This window comes from Dryobates pubescens, chromosome 14 (genome assembly GCF_014839835.1).
Source record: "Dryobates pubescens isolate bDryPub1 chromosome 14, bDryPub1.pri, whole genome shotgun sequence".
In the NCBI taxonomy this organism is placed as follows: domain Eukaryota; kingdom Metazoa; phylum Chordata; class Aves; order Piciformes; family Picidae; genus Dryobates; species Dryobates pubescens.
Window position 1 is genome coordinate 4632409 of NC_071625.1, and position 27303 is coordinate 4659711.

At 61.2% G+C, this 27303-nt stretch overlaps 1 protein-coding gene across 2 annotated transcripts; it reads left to right on the forward strand.

Annotated features, from left to right (window-relative positions):
• The first annotated feature begins 3198 nt into the window (after positions 1 to 3198).
• Positions 3199 to 27072, forward strand: NRBP2 (nuclear receptor binding protein 2). 2 transcript variants are annotated; one of them, XR_008462597.1, is made up of 18 exons: positions 3199 to 3879; positions 13765 to 13887; positions 14241 to 14342; positions 14501 to 14590; positions 15304 to 15344; positions 15433 to 15527; positions 16370 to 16393; positions 16792 to 16875; positions 17464 to 17519; positions 18092 to 18187; positions 20141 to 20273; positions 20775 to 20877; positions 21026 to 21076; positions 21405 to 21540; positions 22986 to 23039; positions 23645 to 23736; positions 24686 to 24741; positions 26977 to 27034. XR_008462597.1 is itself a non-coding variant. In XM_009897106.2 (18 exons), the coding sequence occupies exons 1-18, from the start codon at positions 3763 to 3765 to the stop codon at positions 27043 to 27045; spliced, it is 1494 nt and encodes a 497-aa protein (XP_009895408.1). In that variant the 5' UTR covers positions 3199 to 3762; the 3' UTR covers positions 27046 to 27072. The 2 variants fall into 2 exon arrangements, 1 of the variants encoding a protein (XP_009895408.1); XM_009897106.2 differs by having other exon boundaries at positions 23645 to 23708; positions 26977 to 27072.
• Positions 27073 to 27303: the final 231 nt, after the last annotated feature.

A 27303-nucleotide genomic window follows, 5' to 3' on the forward strand; every position in this document is an offset into this window, starting at 1 on the left:
GCTGCCTAAGCTCCAAGCATGGCCCATCCAGGGACACAGCAGTGTCCAGCTGTGGATGTGTCCCACACACATGGACTGAAAGCAGCAGAGGTCCACAGAGAGTGCGTGAAGAGCAGAAGTGTTTCCTCCAGAAAGCACGGGGAGCATCTCCCCTGGGTCACCTGTGAGCCCTGCATCCCATCCTCTCCTGTTGTGAGAGCAGATCCAGCAGATCCCAAGAGGAAGAGCCCAGGAAGCAGAGCAGGACCAAGCTGTACCTCACCCAGGCAGACTCCTGGCATCTGACCATGCATAGCTTGGAGCCCTCAGGCTCCATCTGGTCTCCTCCACAGCCCTCAATCAATTGTCCTCTGGCAGACGTACCTGATGGCTTTCCAAACCCTTTTCCACTTTAGCTGCTGGAGATATCCCTTGGCAATGAGTTCCACTGCTGCCCATCAGTGGTTTCCCCCAGGGATCAGCAGATGACCCTCAATGGTGTGTTCCACAGCTCTGGATGAGCCTCCTCACCACCTGCCCTTTGGGGTGACATCCTGAAGAGCCCTTCCTCTCTCCATGCCACTCATGGTGCCCAAGTCCACGTGTCCCTGGCTCTGTTGCTGCTCTCCAAGTGCCTCGTCCACACCTTTGAGGGCCCTTCCCCTGTCACCAGGGTCCCTGCAGCTCGCCATGGCCAGCTCGGAGCTGGCTGTCCTCACTGGTGTGGTGCCACCAGCGAGCTGCCGATGCTGCCTTCATCCCTGTTGGGTGTTTTTGAGCGTGGTGAGCAGCAGGCCCTGGTGTGGAGCCAGCCTGGGCTACCATGGAACCTTCTCTGGCCCTTCCACCACTGAGTCCCACCAATGCCTTTGGGGAAGAATCTCATCCATGTTATTGATCTGTTCCTTTCTCACCTCATTTTGGGACAACTCTACCCTGTGAAGGAAAGGCCTCCTGCAGACTCAAGGCTGCAGCAAGGGATAACTTTGGCTTCCCTGTCCCGCTGGGACCCCTTAAGACTCTCATCATCCTGGGGCTCTGTGGACCTTCTGCTTAGGTTCCTGCCCTCCATGGCTTTGAGCACTGCTGGGTGCCAAAGTATCTTGGGCCCATCTGCCTTGTCTGGGCAGAGCTGTCCCTTGGACACCTCTTCAAACTGGGAGAACACCACAGTGCTGGTTGTCCCTCCACCAGCTGCAATCAAACTGGGAGGCAACTGGCAGAGCTGCCACAGGGAACCAGAGGCCAGAGGAGATGGGATCTGTCCCGGGAGTGACCCTGGGACACAGGCAGACAGAAGAGACAACCAGGGCAGTGCAGGTGGGTTGTGTCTGGTTCCAGCCTTCTCCTTCTTGTCCTTGAACTGGTTCCCAGCTGAACTTTTACCTTCCAAGCTGATAAGAACCTGTGGTTGACTCTCCTACGAGTCCTGTCTGGCAGGCACAGCACAAGGTCACTGTGGAAGCTTGTGGCACCTGGCAGCAGGGTGGTGGAACTGGTGGTGTGCCTGGAGGTGGCTGTGGTCCATGTGTGCCTGGAGGTGGCTGTGGTCCATGTGTGCCTGGAGGTGGCCACGGCTTGTGTGTGCCTGGAGGTGGCTATGGCCCAGGATGTGCTTTCATGGCCCAGAAGGGGGTCTGTCAGAGGCAAGTGTGGCCAGTGCCACAGGGCTATAGCTGGTCAGAGCAGCCTGGTGAGCTGCCATGCAAGACCTGGTGGTGGCCACACAAGGAGACATCTCCTGTTTGTCCATGCTGTGTCTCAGGGGACAGGGATTTGTGTATGCTACCTGCTGGGCATCATTAGCACCTCCTTGTCCCACAGCCACACTCACTGTGGTCCATCTGGAGGTGCTAGAGGCACAGAAGGTCTCCCAGAGGAGCAAGGAAGCACCAGTACATGCATGGAATGGGGTGGAACAAATCATGGATGTGCTGACAGAAACCAGAGCTGGCCAGGGGAGGAGACAAACACTGAGCAAGCCAGGAGCTTTCGGGAGGAATGAAAACATCTGGAAGACTCCTCACTTAGAGCTGCTGAAGAGTTGACTGGGTGCACAGGAGCCCAGCCCACTGAAACCCATCATGGTGCTGCCTCTGGTCAGGGAAGATGGTGAGGAAGGTGGCAGTGGTGATGGCAGGGAGATCATAGAGTATTTGGAAGGGACCTTTGAAGGCCATCCAGTCCAACTCCTGCACTCAGCAGGGACATCTGCAACTAGAGCAGGTTGTTCAGAGCCCCACCAACCTGATGTGGAATGGTTCCAGGGATGGTGACAACCTGGGCAGCCTGGGACAGGCTCTCCCCACCCTTCCAGTGCAGAATTTCTCCCTCAGTTCCAGTCTCCATCCCCCTCTTCCAGTTCAAACCCAGCACCCCTGGGTCTGCTCCTGCACCCCCTGGTCAAGTCCCTCCCCATCTCTCCTGCAGCTCCCTTGAAGTTGTGGAAGACCACCAGAAAGTCTCCCTGGAGCCTTCTCTTCTCTGGGCTGAATGACCCCAACTCTCTCAACCTGGCCTCAGAGCAGAGGGCTTCCAGCCCTTGGATCATCTTTGTGGCCCGCTGTGGCCCTATTTCAATAGGTCCATGCTGAGGACTTCAGAGCTGCAGCTGGGGTCTCAGCAGAGGAGCAGAATCCACCCTCCTTCCACCTGCTGCTAGCTCAGGTCCAGCCTCTCACCCAGCAGCCCCCAAGTCCTTGCCCCCAGGGCTGCTCTCCAGCCCTTCACCCCCTGCCTGGATTGACAGACCCGACCCAGGTGCAGGACCTTGGGCTTGGTTTTGCTGTACTTTATGAAGGTCACACAGGCCCTGCTCTCAGGTGGTGATGATGAGGGTGGGGGTGATAGTGGAGGGGGTGATGGTGATAGAGATGATGATGATGGTGGAGGTGATGATGGTGATGGAGATGATGATGATGGTGGAGGTGATGATGGTGATGGAGATGATGATGATGGTGGAGGTGATGGCGGTGATGGTGGAGGTGATGGCCGTGGCGGTCTGGGGAGGAAGGCGGCAGCGCTCGGGGCTGCCGGGAGGGCCGGGGGAGCTCGGGGGCCCCGCCGAGAGGGGCCTGGCCAGAGGCCGGGGGAAGAGAGGCCCAGCGGAGGGTGCGGGGCCGGGCTGCGGGCCCTGCGAGGAGCGGGGCTGCGGGGGGAACCCAGACGGGCTCGACGGGGCTCCGGAGCGTCCGCGAGGTGCCGGCACCGGGCCGGACCGGGCGGGGCGGCGCGGGGCGGGCCGTGCGCGGCAGCACGTCCGGAGCGGGGCGGGACGAGCCCGGGACGGCCCCGCGGCGCTGACAGCCCGCGGCTGGGCTCCAGCGGCTCGGTGCGATTCGCTGCGGATCGGCTCGGTTCCGAACGGATCGGAGCGGTTCCGAACGGATCGGAGCGGTTCGGGCTCGTTTCGGAGCGGGTCGGCTTTGCCGAGCCGCAGTTCGGAGCAGCTCGGTTCGGAGCGGTTCCGTTCGGTTCGAAGGGGTTCGGCTCTGTCAGCTCCCGGTTCGGCTCGTCTCGGATAGACTCGGCTGAGTTCGGAGATACTCGGCTCGGAGCGGCTCGGCGCGCCTCGCCTCCTCGCCGCCAGCCCGCGGCTCGGCTTAGGTCGGCGCAGCTCGGCTCGGTTCAGTTCGGTGCCCAGCGTAGCTCGGCTCAGTTCGGCTCAGCTCGGCTTGGTTCTTCAGAGCAGCTCGGCTCGGTTCAGAGCAGCTCCGCGCTGTCAGCCCGCGGTTCGGCTTGGCTCGGAGAGACTCGGCTCGGCTCAGCCTGGTTCGGCCCGGGATGGCGGTGCCGGAGCCGGACGCGCGGCTGGCGCAGGAGAAGGAGGAGGAGAGCGAGGAGGAGAGCGAGGTGCTGGAGGAGAGCCCCTGCGGGCGCTGGCACAAGCGCCGCGAGCAGGTGCGTGCGGGCACCGGGACGGGCACCGGGACAGGGACCGGGCACAGAGACTGGGACAAGGCTGCGCTGCTCGCACCCGGTCATGGCCGCGGCTGCGGGAACGAGGGAGCAGCTCCGGGGAAGGGGAGCCCCGGGGAGGGGGTCCTGTTTCGGGAACTGGGCTGGATCTCGGTGTGACGAGCTCGGTGTGGGGAACCAGGCTGCGTTCCGGTATGGGAAGCTGGGCTTGCCATGTCCCGGTGCGGGGCGCGCCGTGCGGGGTGCCTGGTGTGGGGTGCCCAGTGCAGGGAGCTAGGCTGTGCTCCAGTGTGGGAAGCTTGGCTTGCCGTGCCCCGGTACGGGGTGCTCACTCAGTGCGGGGTGTCCCAGTGCAGGGTGTCTTGGTGTGGGGAGCCCAGTGTGGGGAGCAGCTCAGAGCCCAGCACAGGGAGCTGGGCTGTGCCATGTATGGGAAGCTGGGCTTGCCGTGCCCTGGTGTGGGATGCCCGGAGCGGGAAGCCAGGCTATGACCCAGTATGGGAAGCTGGGAGCTGGGCTTGCCATGCCCTGGTGCGGGGTGCCCAGAGCGCAGTGCCCATTGTGGCAGTGCCTGGTGTGGGTGTTCCAGTGTAGGGTGCCCGGTGTGGGATGCCCGGAGTCAGGCCGTGCCATGTATGAGAAGTTGGGCTTGCCATGCCCTGGCACTGGGTGCCTGGTGCCAGCAGCCATGCCCGGTGTGGGGCGGGAGCTGGCACCAAGCTGGGTCCTGTCAGGTTTTCCTGGGCCAGGCTTTTGGCTGTGGGTCACTGCTTGGGCTGCTGCTGCAGGAATAGACTCTGTTGGTGAATGGTGGTGACAGGACTGGTCCCTGTGCCCCTTCACCCTGTGCCCCTCCACCCCCAGGGCTAGGCACCTGGCTCCTCCTCTCCAGACAAGGGCTCTGGACCACCTCATCTCACCTCAGCCCCCCACTGTGCTCTGGTGGTCGGTCCCTGTGCCACCTGTAAGGAGAGGTGGGGATGGTGGGCAGGGGCACATGGGAGGACAGTGGCAATGAGGCTGCAGAGTGTTTCGTGGTGTGGTGGCATAACTGGGTGATGGGCTCCAGCATCACACCTTCAGCAGCGGCTGGCAAGCTGAGGTGGCCAGCAGGAGGAGGGCAGGGATGGTCCCCCTGGACTAGCAGGCACTGGGGAGGCCACCCTTTGAGTCCTGGGGTCAGGTTGGGGCCCCTGACTCCAATAAGAACCTTGAGGGGCTGGAGGTGTCCAGAGAAGGGCAAGGGAGCTGGGGAAGGGTCTGGAGAAAAAGGATCTGGAGAACTCATGAGGAATTGCTGAGGGAGCTGGGGGTGTGGAGCCTGGAGCAAAGGAGGCTGAGGGGAGACCTTGTGGCTCTGCAAGTCCCTGAGAGAAGGCTGCAGCCAGCTGGGGCTGAGAGCTCTTGTGCCAAGAGGAAGTGGCCTTAAGTTTCCCCAGGGAAGGTTGAGGTTGGCCATGAGGAGCAATTTCTGCCCCTTGAGGCTTGTGCAGGCCTGGCCCAGGCTGCCCAGGGCAGTGTTGGAGTCCCCATCCCTGGAGGGGTTTCCAAGCCATGGAGCTGTGGTGCTGAGGGCCATGGTTTGGGGGTGCCCTGGCAGTGCTGGGTCAGTGGTTGGACTCCAGGAGCTTGGAGGTCTCTTCCAACCCAAAGGTTCCATCATTCTCTGATTCTGTCAAGCCCCCATCCATCCTACCCCATGTTCAAAGCACGGTGCTCTGTGGCACAGTCTGCAAGGAGCTGCTGGTGTGTTAGTGACATGTGCAGTGGATGACACCATGGCTGCCACAGCTCCACCAGAGCACAGAGCAGCAGCTCAGCTCCCCAGGTGCCTCATCACACCACCATCAGGTACAGAGAACAACAGCTAAAACCTGCTAAGGTCTTCATGCAGAGCTGAGCGTGGCCAGGGCCACCAGGGAGGAGAATGTTTCCTTCACAACATCCTTCACCTGCTGGTGACAAAACATTCCTCGTGGATGGGAAGTCACAGGCTTCCAGGAATAGTTCAGGACTCAGAGTGTGTGGAGAACGTGTGGAGAATGTCTTGTGACTCTTGGGGACATCATGTTGGGTGGCAGCTCTGCCTGTGCTCTGCCTCCTTCCCTTCTCCCCTGGATCCCTGTGGAGGAGCAGCCCAGGAGCACTGCTGTGGGGATGTTTCCACGGGAGAAGAGAAGTCCTTTCAGGAGTTCTTTCAGAAGTTGTTTCTCTGGTGACTCCATTGACTTTTCCTAGTCTCCTGAAGGAGTTGGAGTGGCCAGGAAGAGGAACCAAGTGGTTTGCTGCTTGTGTGAGAAGTTCTGCAGTGCTCCTTCTCTGCACACAGGTTCCTGGGTGACCTTTGGGACCCAGAACAGGCTGGTGGCATTCCTGCTGCTTGCACAAACCCTTCATCCATTGGAGAGAGGACTTCAGAACCCATAGATCATGGACTCGTGGAATCATGCTAGTTGGAAGAGAATGTAAGGGTCACTGAGTCCAACCATTGGTTGTGGACACTGCTGCTGAGCACTGGTGACCACTAATGAGCACTGGTGACCACTGTTCACTAGCACCACATTGACCAGGTTCAGCTTGTTATCTCAACCACCTCTCCATCCTCTCCTGCCCATCTCCAGGTGTCCCCTCCTGCTGTCCTGCCTGTGGACCATGCTCTGGGTTACTCCTGGTGTTCCTCAGGCTGTTCCCTTCAGAAGACCTGGGGCAAAGCTCAGCTGTTTCACAGCGCTGAGTTTCAGAGCTGTCTGCAACTTGGAGCTCTGCTGTGGCCTCCATCACCATCTTCTGCTCCGTGGTGCCCCAGCTCCAGCTTGGCTGGTGGAGATGGAGCAGGGCCAGGCATGATTTTGCCTGAAGTAGTCCACTTTGGCCACCAGGTTTAGGAGAAGGGTTGATGCTACCCAGCCCTCAAAGCAGGAGCTGTAACTTGCAGAAGCAGCAGGAGAAGAACAGGAGGAAGGGGAGGAGCTGCTGAAGGAGGATTTGAGGGCAATCCTTGTTTCCACGGAGGGGAGCAGCCAGGGGCTTGGCTGGGTCTGCTCCTGCCCTCTGCTCTCCTGCCCATGCTGGTGCCACAGCTTCACTGCTGACATCCCAGGATGGACTTGCTGGTGCCCATGGATGGTCGGGCTTTGCCCTGTGCCCCAAGCTGGAGGTGGGACAGCCTGGGGTGGGTTTAACTGGGCTTGTTTGGAACACCAGGTGAGGTTGCTGGACCTGGGGTGGCAGAACTCAGGGACAGATAGATGTGGTCTTCTCAGCATGGAGTCCAGACACAGGCAGGGCTGGGTTGGACCCAGCCTCCTCCTTGTCACCTTGCAGGTCTCCTCTGCCTGTGCTCCTTCCCCCTCCCAAGGCTCCCCTGATCCTGGCTGAGCCCCGCGGGTGGAACAATCCCTGGCCTTGTTCTGCTGCTGGCAGGGACCTGACGTCAGCGTGGTGGAGGTTGGAGCTGGGGCTTGTCCTCTCTCCTGCCCTAACATGCTCATTGTTCCCCTCCCTCTGCTCCACCGCAGCACCTCCTGCTTCAGAGAGCTCTTGGGGGAGCTCCCAGGACAGCTCCTGCCTGCTGGGCTTCTCTGCCATGCCCCACACCTGCCCAGCTCTGGGCTCAGCAGGCTGGCAGCTGCTGGCATCCCCCTGGTTTGGGTCCTTTCTGGTTTCACCAAGCCTGTGTTGCCCCCTGCCTGGTCTTCCTGCTTGGGGGCATTGTTCACGGTGGATGGGTATTGGAGGCTTCTTCTCCTCTTGGCCCTGTGTCTCCTCTCTCCTTCCTCTCTGGTGTAACCAGAGAAGATCCAGGTCTTCTCTCTGCTGTAACCAGAGAGCATGCTCAGCCCCGGGGCCTTTTGTGTGCCACCTCTGTGACCACAGAGGTGTCCCACAGCCACGTCACCAAATGGGCTGAGGGTGATCTTGTGCTCCTTTGGTGGTGTTGGCATCACCACAACATTTGGGAGCTGGTTGGTGAGGTGGGCTGGTGCCTCTCCTGGAGACCAAACTGCTCAGATCTTCAGCTGGGTCTGCTGGGTGCCAGCACAGCAGGAGGGGAAATGCCTGTCCCAGTGCATCCCTCTTAGTGGGGATGGTTCCTGCTGGTTGCTGCTCGGCTCCTGAGGGGTTGTTGCTGTTTGGGTTTCTCCAGCTGGAATGGAATCACCAGGACAGTCCATCACCTCCTGGATGAGCCCTGTTTAGTGTACATTTGCCTGCAGTTTGGACTGGCAGGCACTGAAGGCCTGGGATGCTGTGTGCCCAGCTTGTCCTTGTCCCCTCCTGCTCCCAGCCCAACCCACCCAGGCTCTGCCTGCCTCCCTCCCTCATGCTCAGCTCATGCTGGTGATGGGGACCCTTCTCCTTCCCTGCTAGGTTCTGCAGAGGCTTCTCCATCCCCCCTGCCACCTGGCCCTGGGCTCAGGGGTGAGCCAGTGAATTTCTGAGGTGCCACTGAGCTGGGGAGTGGCTCAGGGCAGTGCTCAGCCAGGGCTCGAGTCTCCTGCCTGGGGGCAAACGGCTCCTGGTGTGAAGCCAACACCTCCTGTGGGTGCAGCCAGCACCTCCTGGGCTGAAGCAAACAGGCCCCGGGGTCTAGCTGCCCCCTGCCCACAGGCCAGGTGCTTGTGGATGGAGACCCCACTTGTGTTGCCTTCATCACTCAGGTTCTCTCTTAGTTCTCTCCCCTCCTGTCTGTGTGCCCAGTGCAGGAAGCAGAACAGGTACTCCCGGGTTTGCTGCAGCAGCTGCTGGGCACAGGGATGGGCAGCCAGGGGCATGCAGTGGCTGGACAATGTCCAGCCCCCTCCTGTCAGCACCAGGCCAGTTCTGCTCCAGATCCTGCTGGGAGAAGAGGTTCCTTAGGGGCTAGGCTGAGGGACCTGGGGCTGTTGAGCCTGGAGAAGAGCTGCCTGAGAGGGCATCTTCTCAATGCTCAGCAGGAGCTAAAGGGTCGGGGGCAAGAGGCTGATGAAGGGCTGCACTGAGTGAGCTCCAGAGGCCCCTTTCAGCTGTTTTGTGAGGGTGGGACCCAAATGCTCCTCTGGAATCCAAGTATTTTCTGTCTGGTGAGTTCCCTTCACCTGCTGTTGTGTAACAGGAGCACCGTGGAGAACAGGTTTAGCGGGCACTGCAGATGTCTCCTCCTGCCCCTGCTGCCCCTGCTGCTTCTGCCCCTGCTGCCTCTCCTCCTGCCCCTGCTGCTTCTGCCGCTGCTGCTTCTGCCGCTGCTGCTTCTGCCGCTGCTGCTTCTGCCGCTGCTGCTTCTGCCCCTGCTGCTTCTGCCCCTGCTGCTTCTGCCCCTGCTCCTGTTTCTGCCCCTGCTCTGGCTCCTGCAGAGCCACCAGCAGACCTGCAGGCTGGAGCTGTTGTCCTGCTGTGGGCTGCAGATGGATGTCACCTGGCAGCTCTTCTGTCACAGCCTCTGGTGTCCCTGCCATGAGGTGACATCCTGCTAGGCTCAGGTTGCTCCAGAGTTGGTTGGTGCTGCTGCTGGTGCTGGCCACGTCCCTGGGGATAAAGGGGCTGGGAGCTGTGCCAGCAGGTGTCCCACCCCGGGCAGAGACCCCAGCTCAGGGTGGGGGCTGAGTTGGCTCTTCAACCAGAGAATCCCACAGCAGGATCCTGGGTGGGCTGCTCACCCCCAGGTACCCCTCACTAAGTAATCCCCCCCTATGCCCAGGTACTCCCTGCCCAGACCCTGTGTGACCCCCTCACCCCCTGGTACCCACTGCCCTGCCCATGGGGTCAGAGTCCAACGGGGGAGAGAGACTGGGTTCTGGTTTGAACGTTCCTGTGCTGTGGAATTAAGGCACAAACGAGGCCAAACGCCAAAAGCAGGGCTGTTTATTAAAGGATAACGTGGACAGAACAGTAGAAGGGAGAGAGAGAGAGAGTTAACATGCAGAGAGAGAGCCGGAAAGGAATTGTATTACCAACCCCCCCCAGACGCTTTCTTTGGCTGGAGGAGGTCCGAGGAAGGGAGAGGAGGGAGAGGAGGAGATGTTCAGGGTCCTTGTCATGTCCTGGGCTGGAGGAGGGGAGAGAGCGAGTTTTTGAAGCCCAAGTTCATTTCAGCTAGTGCTGTCCTGTGCCGTTTCCAGCGTGTGCTGTCTTCAGCGGCGTCTGCTCCCCTCTGCAGGAGCTCCTGTCTGCAGCAGGCAGATCCGAGGGCACGGCACGGTCTGTGGTGCTGAGGCGCCCTAGAGTGCTGCTTCCAGGCTGAGCCACGGTGGCCTTCCTTTCTGCGCTGCTGTAGTTCAGGGCTTTTGTACTGTTCCCGGTTCATTCCCTGCAGCTTCACCCAGCCCACCCGCTGCTCACACCCCTGCGTGTGCCCCTGCCGGCTGTGCTCTCTGCGGGGCAGAGCTGCCCCATCGGGCAGGTCCTTCTCAGGCTTTGTTGCACCTTCCAGGGGGTCGGCACCGGTGTGGCCTCCGCCTTGTTCACGTCTTCCCTGGCTAATCTGGCCAGGATGTGGTTTATCTCTGTTGCATATTTCTGGTGGTCTTTCTACCCCCCACTCCGGGCAGCTGTTGTCTGGGGGGGAACAAAGGTGATTTTATCTTTGTTGATTTACATGTACAAGAACGGGCTCCTACACACGGGTGCCCCCCTCACCCCTGGGTGCCTGGAGTCTGGGTGAGCTCCTCACCCTCAGATGCCCACTGCCCACTCTCTGCTGCTCTTGCAGGACCTGCTGGGGACAGCTCCACCTGCCCCTCTCCGCTTCCCTGTGCCTGGGGGGCTGAGGGGCCACCGGAGGCTCAGCCACTGGCCAGGGCCACAGTGTGGGGTGAAGAGGGCAGGATAGGTTCTGCTGAGCCTGGGGACCATGGAGGTGGGCAGGGCAGCTGAGAGTCAGGCTGGCAGGGCTGTCCCCATCCTCCATCTGCTGCTTGCTCTGAGGGGACACAGCCCGAGGTGTGGCCCTGTGCCTGGCGCCTCCTTGCCAACCGTAACCTGAGCAAAGTCCCTGGAGAAGCCCAGGCAGGGCTCAGGAGGTCCTGCAGCAGGGTTTGCTCTGCAGAGGTTCTCTCTGTTCCCTGCCCAGCCTCGTGCCCAGCAAATCCTGCCAGCTCCCTATGCCAAGAGGGATCAAGTGGTGGTGTCACCAGGGGTCAGGTAAACTGTGCATGCTATGGGCATCTCCATCCTCACGTGCTACCAGCCTGCTCTCCTCGCCGGCAGCCAGGCTTCTGCCCTGCTGTGGTGCAGCATGGGCACAGCCCCCTGCCAGGGGCACATGGGCTGTGGGCTGAGCTACCAACCTTGGGGAATTTTGGTCTCCTCTCCTATGAAACCAGCGACAGGGCAAGAGGAAGCAGCCTCAGGTTGGCCCAGGGGAGGCTGAGGTTGGCTATGACGAAAATTTTCTGCCCCTTGAGGCTTGTGCAGGTCTGGCCCAGGCTGCCCAGGGCAGTGGTGGAGTCCCCAGCTGTGGTGGAGCTGTGGTGCTGAGGGCCATGGCTTGGTGGTGCCCTGGCAGTGCTGGGATGGGCTCCATGATCTTGGAGATCTCCAACCCAAATGACTCTGGATGAGGCCAGCATATGCTTGTCCTGAGGACACAAGTGTGGGTGCTGGGGAGAAGCAGGGGACCAGCAGAGTCCAGGCACCATGGCCATGCCCTTCACGTCTCCCAGAGCAACTCAAGACAGCTGACAACCCAGCTTGTGTTTGTTTTCTTCTCCAAGCCTAGTCTCAATGCCAGCATCTCCTGCCCTGTGCCACTGCTGCTCTCCCAGGGCCCCAGAACCCCCACACTGAGCCTGCTTCTCTGGCCAGCTGCATGCCCAGTGAGGTGGAGAAGGCAGTGGTTTATTGTAAGGAGCCACCTGATCTCCTGCAAACCTCGGCTGCTGCGTCCCCAGTGAGCTTGGGGGCTGGCTCCTGCCTGGAAGCTGCCTGAGCAGGGAGGTCCCCAGCCTCTTCCACCCTGTGTGCCCACCAGCAGCAGCACACGGGGCTGCCGGGAACTCCTGAGAGCACAGCCTGGGGACACCAAGGTGCCCCAGGGCTGGTTCTTTCTGACCCCAGAGATGTCCATGTGCATAAGGCAGTGTCTGTGTGCCTGTGGAGCTCGGGGCAGCTGCTCAGCCCCAGCCTGGTTGTTCTGTAGCACCAGATGGAGAAGGTTGAGGTCTGCTTGGAGCAGGGAACTTTCTGCCTGCTCATCAGCCAGCACTGTGCACTTGTGGCCAAGAAGGCCAAGGATATCCTGGGGGGCACTCAGAAGAGTGTAGCCAGAAAGTCAAGAGAAGGTCTCCTGCCCCTCTGCTCTGCCCTGGTGAGGCCATAGCTGCACAACTGGGGCCAGTGCTGGGCTCCCCAGTCCAGAGACTGGGAACTACTGGAGAGAGGCCACTGGAGGCTGGGAAGACTCTGAGGAGGAAAGGCTGAGAGACCTGGGGCTGTTTAGCCTGGAGGAGAGCAGCCTGAGAAGGGATCTTCTCAATGCTCAGCAAGAGCTAAAGGGTGGGGAGCAAGAGGCTGGGGCCAGCCTCCTGCCAGTGGTGGCCAGGGACAGGCCAGGGGGCAGCAGGCACAAACTGGAAGCCAGGAGGTTCCCTCAGGAGCAAGCTCTTGGCTTGGAGGCTTCTGAGCCCTGGAGCAGGCTGCCCAGAGAGGCTGTGGAGTCTCCTTGTGTGGAGAGCTTCCAAAGCCAGCTGGGCATTGGGATGCTGGGCACCTGCTGGGGGTGCCCCTGCTGGAGCAGGGGGGCTGCTCTGGGGGAGCTCCAGAGCTCCCTTCCCACCCCACCAGGCTGGGATTGGAGGATCTTGTGGGTGAGGGCTGCGCTGTCTCCCTACTGCGCCCAAGCAGTGCCCATGCTGGGCACTTCCGTTTGGGCTGTGCCTACACTGGGAGCACTGCCTGGCTGCTGGGAGCACTGGGTGGCTGTGGTCACTGGCTGCTCTGTGCTGGGCTCTGTGGAGCTGGTGGAGCCTGGAGTGTGGAGAACAAGGAACAGAGGTGCTTTGTGTGTCTGCAGCAGGAACTGGGCCACGAGCTGCCCGGCTGTGCCCTGCCAGTGCTGGGGGTGCTGTGTGCCCACGTCTGTGCCCACAGCTGCCCTGGGACACAGCAGGGCTCTGCCCTGGCAGCCACAGAACAATCCTCTTTTCATGCCTAATGGGCACTGGTGAGGCCACACCTTGAGTCACATTTGGGCCCCTGCCTCCAAGAAGGACCTCGAGGGGCTGAAGGTGTCCAAATAAGTGCAATGAATCTGGGGAAGGGTCTGGAGAAGAAGGAGAAGGGTCTGCAGAACTTGTGAGGAGCAGCTGAGGGAGCTGGGGGTGTGGAGTCTGGAGCAAAGGAGGCTGAGGGGAGACCTTGTGGCTCTCTGCAAGTCCCTGAGAGGAGGCTGCAGCCAGCTGGGGCTGAGAGCTCTTGTGCCAAGCATTGGGCAGTGGTGGAGTCTCCATCCCTGGAGGGGTTTCCAAGTTGTCAAGCTTTGCTGCTGAAGACCTTGGTTTGGTGGTGCCCTGGCAGTGCTGGGTGGACTCCATCAGCTTAAAGGTCTCTTCCAAGCCAAAGCATTCCATGACCCAGAGGGGTGAGGAAGCTGGAAGAACCTTGCTGTGCTGAATGCACTCAGGAGGGGAGCTGGCATGGGAACTGACCCCATCCTGGCTCTCTCCTGTGCACTCAGACCCTGGAGAGGTTGTGCCAGCTGCTGCAGTGCTCAGGGTGCTGAGCAGGCAGGTCCTGAGGGCAGAACAGGCAGCAGACAGGGGTTTGCTCCCCTTACCTGGCAGTCCTCGAGCAGGGACCTCAGGGCCATGTTCCTACAGGATGTGCCTCCAGCAGCCTGGTGGCCGTGGTCAGGGCACAGCCAGGCTGTCTCACCCCTTCCCATGCCTGCAGGTGAACCAGGGCAACATGCCTGGCATCCAGAGCACCTTCCTGGCCATGGACACAGAGGAGGGTGTGGAGGTGGTGTGGAACGAGCTGCTCTTCACTGACAAGAAGGCCTTCAAAGCTCATGAGGTTGGTGTCACATGCACAGCAGTGTCCGTGCCCGCCAGCCCCGGGCATCGCCGGGGCATCGTGCCTGGCACGCTTCGGTCAGTGACCCACCAGGGTCAGTGTCCCGTTAGGCACTGTGCCTGCCCACCCTGGCATTGCTGGTGCCTGGTGGTGTGGGCCCACCTCATGCTGTGCTCCCACCTCCCTGGCACCGAGCTGTCCCTGGCCTCTCAGAGGCAGCTCCCTTGTCGGCTGCCCCCCAGTCCCAGCTTTCCCATGCCCAGGGGCACAGCCCCCTCCCCAGCCACCGTCCCCTCGCTTTCAGAGGTGTCCTCCTGCTACCTGGCACCCACCCTGTCCTCTTCTGCCCACAGGAGAAGATCAAGACCATGTTTGAGCAGCTGGTGCTGGTGGATCACCCCAACATCGTGAAGCTCCACAAGTACTGGCTGGATGTGAAGGACTTGAAGGCTCGGGTAGGGAGGGCTCGGAGGGTCTGCAGGGATCGCCGGGCTGGGGGAGGGACACCGGTGTGGGGGGATCCCAGCCCTGCTCCTCGCCCTGCCAGGGCTCCATGCTGCCCCCTGGAAGGGGGCAGGACCCTCAGGGAGCTGATGCTGCCCTTCCCTGCCAGGTCATCTTCATCACGGAGTACGTGTCCTCGGGGAGCCTGAAGCAGTTCCTGAAGAAGACCAAGAAGAACCACAAGGCCATGAATGCCAGGGTGGGCTCCTGGGAGCAGCACAGGGGGCCCTGGGAACATGGCTGGGCAGCTCTGTACCTGCTGGCACAGAGAAGGTTTCTGGCCACTTAGAAGGTCGAGCAAGTGTGTGGTTGCTCCCCAAGTTACCCAGGCACTCTCTGCTGTGGGTGGTGGCACCTTGGTGGTAGTCAGAGCTAGAGCCCAAGATAGGATCCTGCTGCTGGGACCTGCCTTGGGTGTGGGGAACCTTCTGGAAGCTGCAGCAGTGAGGTTCTGCTGCTGCCTGGGCTTCAGGAGGGAGCTGCTTCTCCACCAGCCTCGGCCGGGGACCAGTGCCACCTGCAAACCCACTGCCCATGGGGCTGGGGTGGGTTCTGCAGGCAGGGCTCCACTGGCTGAGGACTGGGGGGACCCTTCTGGGGCGCTGTGCTTGACCTTGAGAGGTGCCCAGGGAGGATGGAGCTTGGTCTGGTACCAGCCTGGCACTGCTCCAGCTGTTGGTGAGCAGCATGGACCCCACTGCCAGAACTGGCACCTGCTGTTCCTGCTTCCACCAGCACTTGGTGGTGTCCTCCAGGCAGGGCCTGGGAAGGAGGCTGCTGAGGGCGGCACAGCACCTGGCAGTCCCCCGGGCAGCAGCTCTGTGGGGGCCAGATGTCCCCCTGGGCCATGGGGGGCAGGGATCAGGCACAGCTGCTGCTGGTCACTGATGGGAGCTCTGGTCTCTGCCCTAGGCCTGGAAGCGTTGGTGCACCCAGATCCTGTCTGCCCTCAGGTAAGGAGGGCACAGCTGGCACTGCTGGCACTGCCCTGCCTGTCCCTGGGCACAGGTGAGGTGCTCAGGACAGCTCTGTGCCCCCCAGCTTCCTGCACTCCTGTGAGCCTCCCATCATCCATGGCAACCTCACCAGTGACACCATCTTCATCCAGCACAACGGGCTCATCAAGATTGGCTCTGGTGGGCACCTGCTGCAGGCAGCTGGCACTGAGGGACATGGGGAGGTGGGGTTGAGGTGGTGCTGGGTGGTGTGGGATGGTGCTGGGTGGTGTGGGGTGGTGTTGGGGTGGTGTTGGGGTGGTGTTAGGTGGTGTGGGATGGTGTTGGGGTGATGTGGGATGGTGTTGGGGTGGTGTGAGGTGGTGTGGGATGGTGTTGGGGTGGTGTGAGGTGGGGTGGGATGGTGTTGGGGTGGGGTGGGATGGTGTTGGGGTGGTGTGAGGTGGTGTTGGGATGGTGTTGGGGTGGGGTGGGATGCTGTTGGGGTGGTGTGAGGTGGTGTGGGATGGTGTTGGGGTGGTGTGAGGTGGTGTGGGATGGTGTTGGGGTGGTGTGAGGTGGGGTGGGATGGTGTTGGGGTGGGGTGGGATGGTGTTGGGGTGGTGTGGGATGGTGTTGGGGTGGTGTTAGGTGGGGTGGGATGGTGTTGGGGTGGTGTGAGGTGGGGTGGGATGGTGTTGGGGTGGTGTGGGATGGTGTTGGGGTGGTGTTAGGTGGTGTGGGATGGTGTTGGGGTGGTGTGAGGTGGGGTGGGATGGTGTTGGGGTGGTGTTAGGTGGGGTGGGATGGTGTTGGGGTGGTGTGAGGTGGGGTGGGATGGTGTTGGGGTGGTGTGGGATGGTGTTGGGATGGTGTTGGGGTGGGGTGGGATGGTGTTGGGGTGATGTGAGGTGGGGTGGGATGGTGTTGGGGTGATGTTGGGTGATATGAGGTGGGGTGGGTGGTGAGCAAGGGTTGGAACGCTTTCTTCTCTCTCCTCCACTCCTTGCCTCTCGTGTGCCCGCCCTGGTGCTGCCCGGCAGTCTGGCACCGGGTGTTTGCAAATGGTGAGTGCCTCTCTGCCACCTCTCACTGCCACCTAGGTCCCATCCCTGGGTCAATCTCCCTCTGCTCTGGCAGGGGCTTGGACGGGATGGTCTGCAGAGGTCCCTTCCAACCCCTTCCACACCTCCGGGGCTCCTCCCCTGCAAGCCCTGGGCACCTCTCACCGCGGGGCATGGTGCCTCTGAGGAGCCTCTGGGCCCTGCAGGCAGCCAGGGCATGGAAGCAGAAGGGTGCCCACGGGCGGGCAGGGGGGCACAGAGACCCCCCGGGACCCCTGTCCCTCTGGGACCTGGGAGCAGAGGGGTGCCCATGGGCGGCCCCGCTGGGCAGGAGGGCACAGAGCCCCCTGGGTGGCAGCTGGAGGGGTGGAGGTGCTGGAGGTGTCCCCTTCCCACCGCAGCGCTGCCGGACGACCTGCGGAGCCCAATCCGGATCGAGAGGGAGGAGCTGCGCAACCTCCACTTCTTCCCCCCGGAGTACGGCCGTGAGTGCCAGGGGGCACCGGGCTGCAGGCCTCCTGTGCCAGCCGGGGGCCTGCGGGGGGCGCTGTGCCAGGCGTGGGTGCAGCGGGAGGTGGGGAGTCCTGTGCCAGGCATGGGTGTAGAGGTGTACAGGGAGTCCTGTGCCAAGCATGGGCATAGAGGGATGTGGGGAGTCCTGTGCCAGGCATGGGTGTAGAGGTGTACAGGGAGTTCTGTGCCAGGCATGGGCATAGAGGGATGTGGGGAGTCCTGTGCCAAGCATGGGCATAGAGGGATGTGGGGAGTCCTGTGCCAGGCATGGGCATAGAGGGATGTGGGGAGTCCTGTGGCAGATGGGGGTGAGGAGCTCTGCAGGATCACTGGGTACAGTCACAGCTAGCACTGTTGGCTGTGAGTCACCAAGCAGGTGCCATGCGACCCTGGCACCACTGTGGGTACACTTTGGGGATAGTTGTTGTTGGGCAGTGGGATGTGGAGCCTACGTGGAATGGGCACCTCTGTGGCTCTGCTTGTGGCTGGAGGGCTCCCCAAAGCCTGGCAGATGCCACCAGGACCAGGTGAGCTGAGGTGGTCCTGGCTTGGCTTTGCAGAGAAGACAGACGGGACGGCTGTGGACATCTTCTCCTTTGGGATGTGTGCCCTGGAGGTACGGATCTGCAGCCAGCCCTGGGCACAGAGCAGCTGCTGGGCACCATGGTGGCCTGGGCACCTTCCCCAGGCTGTGAGCTGGGGATCTACTGAGTGATGGAGGCATCTCCCTGAGGCCAGCAGAACATCTCCTGCCGCTGGACCACCCAGCTGGAGGCAGCAGCTCAGTTCCCCCTTGCCGTGTCCAGCTGGTGCCTCTCGGCCACCTCTGCTGGAGCTTCCTCTTCCTCCTTGGGCTGTGGCAGCAGCTCTGGCAAGAGGGCACAGGGGTGGGTACAGACCATGCTGCTCCAAGAGGCCCTGCTGCCTCAGGCTCAGCTTGCCTGGGCAGAGCGTGGCCCTGGTCTGCCTGGTGCCTCCCACACCTGTCCCACCACAGAGCTGGCCAGAGAGTGGCCTCAGGGGCAGGGACCCAGCGGCCTGGGAGCCTTGGGGAGCACAGAGGTCCAGAGCCTGGCTGGGTGGTGGGTCCTGGTGAGGACCTGCCAGGGGATGTCCCTGTAGGCAGCACTGAGGGACTGCCCCAAGGCTTGGCCGTGCTGACCTGTGGCTGGGCTGGTTCCTCCCCAGATGGCCGTGCTGGAGATCCAGAGCAACGGGGACACGAGGGTCTCCGAGGAGGCCATCGCGCGGGCACGGCACTCGCTGGACGACCCCAACATGCGGGTGAGTGCTGCTGGCACCCTTGGCTCAGCCTGGAAGGGACCTCTGGGGCTCCCCCAGGGCAGCCCCCTGCTCCAGCAGGGGCACCCCCAGCAGGTGCCCAGCATCCCAATGCCCAGCTGCCTTTGGAAGCTCTCCACACAAGGAGACTCCACAGCCTCTCTGGGCAGCCTGCTCCAGGGCTCAGAAGCCTCCAAGCCAAGAGCTTGCTCCTGAGGGAACCTCCTGGCTTCCAGTTTGTGCCTGCTGCCCCCTGGCCTGTCCCTGGCCACCACTGGCAGGAGGCTGGCCCCAGCCTCTTGCTCCCCACCCTTTAGCTCTTGCTGAGCATTGAGAAGATCCCTTCTCAGGCTGCTCTCCTCCAGGCTAAACAGCCCCAGGTCTCTCAGCCTTTCCTCCTCAGAGTCTTCCCAGCCTCCAGTGGCCTCTCTCCAGTAGTTCCCAGCCTCTGGACTGGGGAGCCCAGCACTGGCCCCAGTTGTGCAGCTATGGCCTCACCAGGGCAGAGCAGAGGGGCAGGAGACCTTCTCTTGACTTTCTGGCTACACTCTTCTGAGTGCCCCCCGGGAGACCCTTGGCCTTGGTTGTCGGCTGTCTTGAGTCGCTCTGGGAGATGTGAAGGGCATGGCCATGGTGCCTGGACTCTGCTGGTCCCCTGCTTCTCCCCAGCACCCACACTTGTGTCCTCAGGACAAGCATATGCTGGCCTCATCCAGAGTCATTTGGGTTGGAGATCTCCAAGATCATGGAGCCCATCCCAGCACTGCCAGGGCACCACCAAGCCATGGCCCTCAGCACCACAGCTCCACCACAGCTGGGGACTCCACCACTGCCCTGGGCAGCCTGGGCCAGACCTGCACAAGCCTCAGGGGGCAGAAAATTTTTGTCATGGCCAACCTCAGCCTCCCCTGGGCCAACCTGAGGCTGCTTCCTCTTGCCCTGTCGCTGGTTTCATAGGAGAGGAGACCAAAATTCCCCAAGGTTGGTAGCTCAGCCCACAGCCCATGTGCCCCTGGCAGGGGGCTGTGCCCGTGCTGCACCACAGCAGGGCAGAAGCCTGGCTGCCGGCGAGGAGAGCAGGCTGGTAGCACGTGAGGATGGAGATGCCCATAGCATGCACAGTTTACCTGACCCCTGGTGACACCACCACTTGATCCCTCTTGGCATAGGGAGCTGGCAGGATTTGCTGGGCACGAGGCTGGGCAGGGAACAGAGAGAACCTCTGCAGAGCAAACCCTGCTGCAGGACCTCCTGAGCCCTGCCTGGGCTTCTCCAGGGACTTTGCTCAGGTTACGGTTGGCAAGGAGGCGCCAGGCACAGGGCCACACCTCGGGCTGTGTCCCCTCAGAGCAAGCAGCAGATGGAGGATGGGGACAGCCCTGCCAGCCTGACTCTCAGCTGCCCTGCCCACCTTCTCCACCTCCTGAGGGAACCTCCTGGCTTCCAGTTTGTGCCTGCTGCCCCCTGGCCTGTCCCTGGCCACCACTGGCAGGAGGCTGGCCCCAGCCTCTTGTCCCCCACCCTGCAGATGCTGAGAAGATTCCCTCTGAGTCTTCTCCTGCCCAGGCTCAGCAGCCCCAGGTCCCTCACTCTTCCCTCCTCAGAGTCTTCTCAGCAGCTTCCCAGCCTCCAGTGGCCTCTGTGCAGCAGTTCCCAGTCTGTGAGCTGGGGAGCCCAGCCCTGGCCCCAGTTGTGCAGCTGTGTGCTGAGCAGGGCAGAGCAGAGGGGCAGGAGAACCTCCCTTGTCCTGCTGGCCACACTCTGCTGCATGTCCCCAGGAGACTCTTGGTCTTCCTGTCCACAAGGGCACATTGCTGGCCCATGGGTAACTTCAGCACATCCCTTGCCCACCCCAGGGAGTATCACTGGGGTGTGGCAGGGGGAGCTGTGGTAGCTGTGGTGGGGCTGGAGCAGGTCCTGCTCCCCTTCAGCTGATCCCTTTGCTTTGTCCTTCAGGAGTTCATTCTGTCCTGCCTGACCCTCAACCCAGACAAGCGACCCACAGCCAACAGTCTGCTCTTCCACCGGGTGCTCTTCGAGGTCCACTCCCTGAAGCTGCTTGCAGCTCACTGCTTCATCAACAACCAGTGTAAGCACACATGTGCCCCCTGCCCACCCAGCTCCTGCCACTGGCCCACCAGAGCACCCATGTGCCCCCTGCCCACCCAGCTCCTGCCACTGTCCCACCAGAGCACCCATGTGCCCCCCTGCCCACCCAGCTCCTGCCACTGGCCCACCAGAGCACCCATGTGCCCCCTGCCCACCCAGCTCCTGCCACTGTCCCACCAGAGCACCCATGTGCCCCCCTGCCCACCCAGCTCCTGCCACTGTCCCACCAGAGCACCCATGTGCCCCCTGCCCACCCAGCTCCTGCCAATGTCCCACCAGAGCACCCATGTGCCCCCTGCCCACCCAGCTCCTGCCACTGTCCCACCAGAGCACCCATGTGCCCCCTGCCCACCCAGCTCCTGCCACTGGCCCAGCGAGCTGGGGAGAGATGCAGGGGCTCCAAGACCTTCTCTGGAAGCCATGCTGCAGAAGCCACCTCATGGACTTCCCAGGTGATGATCCCTTTTTGTCTGCACCCCAGATCTGATGCCAGAGAACGTGGTGGAGGAGAAGATCAAGGAGCTGGACCTGAACATGGTGATGGCAGAGATCCGCAGGGAGGGTCGGCCTGGGGTGCAGTGGAGGTGAGGATCAGGGAGAGGCTCCGGAGCAGCCGTGGCCATGAGCCAGGACTTGTCTCCTGCCAGGTGGCCCTGGTCTCACAGCACAGCACCTCTGCACTGCTCTGCTCTCCTGCTTCCCCCAGCCAGCTTTGTCCTCTTTCTCTCCCAGGTACTCGGAGGTCTCCTTCCTGGAGCTCGACAAGTTCCTGGAGGATGTCAGGTGGGTTGGGGTGGTGCTGGCTGACCTGGCATGGGTCTGCCCAGCTCTGGGCCACAGGGTCTCTGCCTGGGCAGCCTGGAGACAGGCTCAAGGGCAGAACTGGAGCTGAAGGTCCCATTTTCAGCAGGCCTTGGTGTGTGGTCCCCGATGAGGTCCCCCCAGGGGCAATCAAGCCTGGGCCACCTCCTCACCATGCTGCCCACCTGCTAGTGCAGCCAGTCTGCGGTGGCAGGTCCCTGGTCAGGGCCATGGAGCTCCAAAGATGACCTGTGCCAGGGCTGCAGGAGGACAGGGCTCAGTTTTTGTCCCCTCTCTGTGTCTGCACCAGGAATGGGATCTACCCCCTGATGAACTTCGCCGTGTCCAGGCCCCATGCCCTCCCCCGAGTGCTCTCCCAGCCCCAGGAGGACCCTCAGAAGGCCAAGACTCCCACCCCAGAGCCCTTTGACGTGGAGACCAGAAAGGTAAGGCCAGCCCTGGGGGGGACAGCAGGTGGATGGTCCCATGCCCAACATCCTGATGCAGGAACCCCTCTCCCTCAGCCATGCCCTGAGCTCCAGCCCCGGTCGGAGGAGCCTGAGCCAGGCCTGGACAAGCCTCAAGGGGCAGAAATTGTTCCTCATGGCCAACCTCAACCTCCCCTGGGGAGACTTGAGGTCACTTCCTCTTGGCTCAGTGTTTGGCACAAGAGATCTCAGCCCCCACTGGCTCCAGCCTCCTCTCAGGGAGTTGCAGAGAGCCACAAGGTCTCCCCTCAGCATCCTTTGCTGCAGGCTCCACACCCCCAGCTCCCTCAGCTGCTCCTCACAAGTTCTCCAGACTCTTCTCCTTCTTCTCCAGACCCTTCTCCATCTCCCTTGCCCTTTTCTGGACACCTCCAGCCCTTCAAGGTCCTTCTTAGAGTCAGGGTCCCAAACCTGAGCCCAGGACTCAAGGGGTGGCTTCACCAGTGCCCAGCCCAGGGGCACCATCCCTGCCCTGCTCCTGCTGCCCAGCCTGGGGCTGCTCCAGGCCAGGCTGCTGGTGGCCTTCTTGGCCACCTGGGCACTCTCTGACTCCTCTCCAGCTGCTGCCTCCAACCCCCCAGGGCCTTTTCCACCAGGCACTTTCCAGCCCCTCTGCCCCCAGCCTGGAGCCTTCCTGGCCTTGGTGGGACCCAGGGGCTGGGCCTGGCTCTTGGCCTTGGTGAACTTCATTACACTGCCCTCTGCCCATCAATCCAGCCCATCCAGGTTCCTCTGTAGGGAAGTAAAGCCCCCCCAGAGCCATTGTGGAAACCACCCCTGAGCAGTGCAGGTTGGTGCTGCAGCACAGCCCCCTCATGGGTAGGGGCAGGCTGGTGTCACGTCCCACAGAGCCTTCCTGTCCCCAGGCTGAACAAGCCCAGCTCCCTCAGCCTCTCAGCAGAGGACAAGCCCTCCAGCCCAGGATCACTTTGCTGGCCCTTTCCTGAACTTGCTCTGGTTCATCAATGTCCTCCTTGTTCTGTGGGGCCAGAATTAGCTGCAGCACCTGGATGAAGTTCAACAAGAGGAACAATGACTTCCCTCACACCCTGGCTGTGCCCCAGGACACTGCTGGCCTCTCCTGCTGCCAAGGCACGTTGCAGCTCATGTCCTGCTTGCTGCCCACCATGGCCCCAGAGTCTTTCCAGCAGTGAAGTCTCCTGCTAGCCAGGCCACTGCTGCCCATGGCCTGGCCAGGGTTTATTCCTGCCCTTGGGCAGGAGTTGGTGTTTGCCCTTTAGGGTCATGCACACAGTGAGACATTGTGAGCCACCATCATCAGTCACACTTCTTGCCCTGGCCTCTGTCTCCTGGCCTGCTGGCCATCACTGGGGGCAGGCAGAGGAGCTTGCTGGGCACGTGCAGCTCTAACCCCCTCTGGTGCCTGCTCCTTCCTCCTCCAGGTGGTGCAGATGCAGTGCAACATGGAGCTGAACGAGGACAAGACCCAGTGGCATGTAAGTATCCAGCTTCTGCTGCATGCCAGGCACTGGGGCAAGACCTGCAGATCTTGAGCCCACCTCTGGCATCTGGCTGGGATGAAGGCTGGTCTCAGGTAGATTACTGCAGACCCCAAAGGATTTCAGAGTCATTAAGGTTGGAAAAGACCTCTATGGTCATGGAGTCCAATCTTCACCCAACACCTCCATGACCACTAGACTGTCCTGAAGTGCCACATCTCCTTGTTTCTTGGACACCTCCAGGGATGGTGACTCCACCACCTCTCTGGGCAGCCTCTTCCAGTGCCTGATGACTTTCACTTACCTCTTTCCCTCTGTCATAAAAGAAGCCCAGAGAAGAACAAAGCCACCTGGCTGCAGGGCAGAGAGACCTGGATGTCTTTGGACATCTTTTAACTACTCCTTTCTAGCTGGACACTTGCAGGTGGACTCATGTTCAGAGACCTTCCCTCCAAGACACTCACACCACCCTGCCCCAGACAGCCAGCACCTGGCAGTCCCCAGCCAACCACTGCCAGCAGTAACTGGTGCTGGTGGCACTCAGCAGCTTCCTGTCCTGTGGAGAAGCTGATCTGGTAAGGAGGCCTCTCTTCTCCCTGCAGCTCACCCTTCTGCTGATCCTGGAGGACAAGCTGCACCGCCAGCTGAGCTATGACCTGCTGCCCAGTAGGTTTCCTGCAAGGGCATTTTGTGTGTGAGTGCAGAAGCTTTGCCTGGTGGCCCTGGGCAGGGTGGGTTAGACACAGGTTGGGTTTCCAAACAGCTTTTCCTTCCTTCTTGTGCTGGGAGAGCAGAGCAAACCCTCAGATCTCTGTGGAACCAGCTCTTATCTGCTCTGTGCCAGGGCTTGGAGCCCCTGGCATGTGGTGGTAACCTGCAGCCTAAGGGAGGTGTTGGAGCTCAGACCCTGCCTTTCACCCTGGGAGACGTGGCATGGGGTGGCCGTGGGTGATTCTTGGGGTGACACTGGTGACTTCTTCCCCCATTCCCAAGGCCAGGTTGGACAGGGCTTTGAGCAGCCTGCTCCAGTGGAAGCTGCCCAAGGACTAGGTGACCTTGAAGGTCCCTCCCAGCCCAAGCCAGTCTGTGATCTGTGAGCACTGGTGCAGTCTCCACAGTCCCTGTCAAAGGGGAAGGTGCACTCTCCCCTGAGGGAGCTCCATGGCCAAGGGAAGGGCTCTTCTCTTCAGAGGAGGTCCAGCACAGTGGGCTTCTTCCTAAAGCACACAGGAACCTCTGGAGCCCCTGGAGACTGCCCCATTGAAGCACAAAGCTTGGGAATGAGTGTGGAAGCTGCTGCCTCACCAGCTCCTTGTCTTCTGCTGCCCCAGGTCCTGGCCTGGCTGCTCTCCATGAGCTGAGCTGAGCCAAAACATGGGGCACATCCCAAAGTGCCACGTTGCCAAGGCTGCTGCTGGGCTTGGTGGGACTGGGACTTGTTCCTGGACCTTGTGCAGCTCCATTCCCTGCCCAGCTCTGAGTGCCCCAGGGTTACCCAGCAGTTCCTGAACCAGCCCAATGTGTGCCCTGAAGCGTGGTGAGGTGTGAAGCAGGTGTGCTGTGGGCTGGGATCAGGGCTTTGCTGGTAGAGGAACTAGGAGAAGCAGGAGCTTCCATGTCTTCATCATGCCTTGTCTCTGCAGCTGATAACTCCAAGGACTTGGCCACAGAGCTGGTGCACTATGGGTTCATCCACGAGGTAAGGCCCTCACCACTCCTCATCTCCATTGTGCTGCTGCAGGCCCCTCTGTGACACTGCAGAGTGAGCTCCTCCACCCCACTTCCATCAGCCGGAGAGTGGAGTTTGGGCTGTCTGGGGTTTTGCCTCCCTGCTTTCCTCATGGCAGGCCCCAGGTTGCTGTTTTGAAGGGACAGTCCTACTGTGATGGTGGGGTTGGTGTCCTCAGCCTCAGGGTGAGAACCAGAGCAGGAAGCTGAGGTCACCTCCATCTGCCAGAGGAGTTGTCCCAGTGTTGCCTGGACACCTCTGAACTCCCCGTGCCAGAGGAGTCACGGTGCAGAGAGTCCCAAGAGGAACTGGGAGCAGCTCAGTCCACCCAGCCCACCCAGAGGTGCAGCCTGGGGAGAGGCAGCAGAAATCAAAGCCCATTTCTTGTGATTTTGTCTGAGTTTGGGATTGTGGGCTGGAGGCAGAGTCTGGGAGGACTTCTTCCTCTGGGTGCTGGCGTTAGACACAGGGCAGCGCCAGCGAGCGAGACGTGGAGCAGAGGGCAGTTACAGCTTCTCCTTGTCTGCAGCTGAGCGTGGTGACCTGCAGCCCAGCCCTGCTGTGCTGCTTTCTCCTGCACCCTGGAGAATACATGGGGCTGGGGCAACTCCTGATGCAGAACACAGCCCACACAGGTCCTTCTCCCATGGTCTGTAAAGCACCTGCTTGCTCCAAGGAGATGACCTCCCTTTAAGCCATCTTCCCCTCTCTGGCATCTCCCCTACCCCATAGATCTCAGACACCTTTTCTCTCAGAGGTTTGGGGTTTAGATCTGATCTAGACCTTGAACTCCCAGCCTGGAGTTCTGCTTCCTGTTCCTGACCTAGAATCATAGCATCAGGAAATGTGTTGGGTTGGAAGGGACCTTAAAGATCATCTAGTTCCAACCCCCCTGCCATGGGCAGGGACACCTTCCACCAGACCAGGGTGCTCAGGGCCTCATCCAACCTGGTCTTGAACACCTTCAGGAGTGGAACATCTCCAACCTCCCTAGGCAACCTGTTCTGGTCTCTCACCACCCTCACCTGAAGGAGTCCTGCTCCCAGATGTTGGTTTTCCAGCAGCCTAACAAAAGATCCCACCTGGGCCACACATCCTGCCCTCAGGAGCCAAGGACTTTCCTAGTATCAGCAATTCAGCAGCAGGGGTGACCAAGGGCTGCCTCAGAGCAGCAGTGACCGAGGGCTGGACGCTGAGCAAGTGAGGACACTGCAGACAGGTGGCCATAGGAGCAACCTGAGATCCAGTGGCCACTTAATTAAGTTGAAATTAAACTAAGCCAGAGGCTGGACCTGTTCTGGTCCTTCAGATTGGGAGCTCTGAGGACCTATCTGTGCTTTCACCTTTATAGAATCATTTAAGGTGGGCAAAGACCTTCAGGAGCATGGAGTAATGCTGAGACCATTGAGTGGTGTTTCACCTGGCACAGGAAGGCTCCGTCCCTGGCCAGGTTTTGGTGTTCTCAGTGAATGTGGCATGCAGAGCATGGTCCAGATGTGCCTGTGAGTTGTTCTGTTGCCACAGCAAAACTCAGATAGGGACACAGTGGCTGGGGATGGAACCATCTGAGGAAGAAGCTGGATTTAGATCAGACATTAGGAGGGTGGTGAGACACTGGAACAAGTTGCCCAGGGAAGCTGTGGAGGCTCCAAGCTGTCCCCCAGCCTCTGCTCCTCGTGGGTGGACAGTTCCTCCTGAGCAGATTCCAGCCCATTTTTGGCTCTGATGTGACCAGTGGCAGACGTCCTCCTCACCCAGCACAACAACGCTGTGGTGGTCACACCTGGCTTCCCTCCCAGGGGTGGAGGAGCTGAGGACACTTGTCCTGCACGGCGGGGGAGCTGCCAGGGCACGTGGGCACAGCTCCAGCCAGCAGGGCTGGGACGCTGGGGGCTCTGTAACCCTCACCAGGGGCTCTTGGCCGCGAGGTGCCTGCAGAAGCCGGTGCCACCGCAGGGGTGATGCTGGAGATGCCTTCAGAGCTGCAAGGAGCAGTGTGGGGATCAGGCCAGCCTTGTGGATGTCCCCTCCCTGGGGGTATTCAAGGCCAGGTAGGAAGAGACCTTGAGCAACTTGGTCCCAGCAGGGAGGTGTCCCTGCCCATGGCAGGGGGTTGGAGCCGGATGATTTCAAGGTCCCTTCCCACCCCCGTGCACGGCAGCCAAGGCAGGCTGCTGCCCTGGCACGTGTTGTGTTCTATTTCAGGATGACTGCGAGAAGCTGGCGACCTTCCTGGAAAATGCCTTCCACAAGCACCGCTCCCCTCCCCTGTGAGCCTGCGCCCGGCGCCGCAGCAGAGCCCGCAGCCGGCGCCGCTGCCGCAGCGTGCTGCCCGCAGCCGGGGGTCTTCCAGACTCCTGCCCTCCCTCCCCTGCAGCCAACCAGCGGTGCCCGCGGGAGCCGTGCTGTGGGGTGGCAGCGGCATCTGGAGGCGCCACTGGCCAACAGGAGACGTTTCCCCTGTGCCAGGAGAAGCTGGGCCCCAGCAGAAGGTGCTCTGCTGCCCGCTCCTGAAGCAGCCAGCCGGAGGCA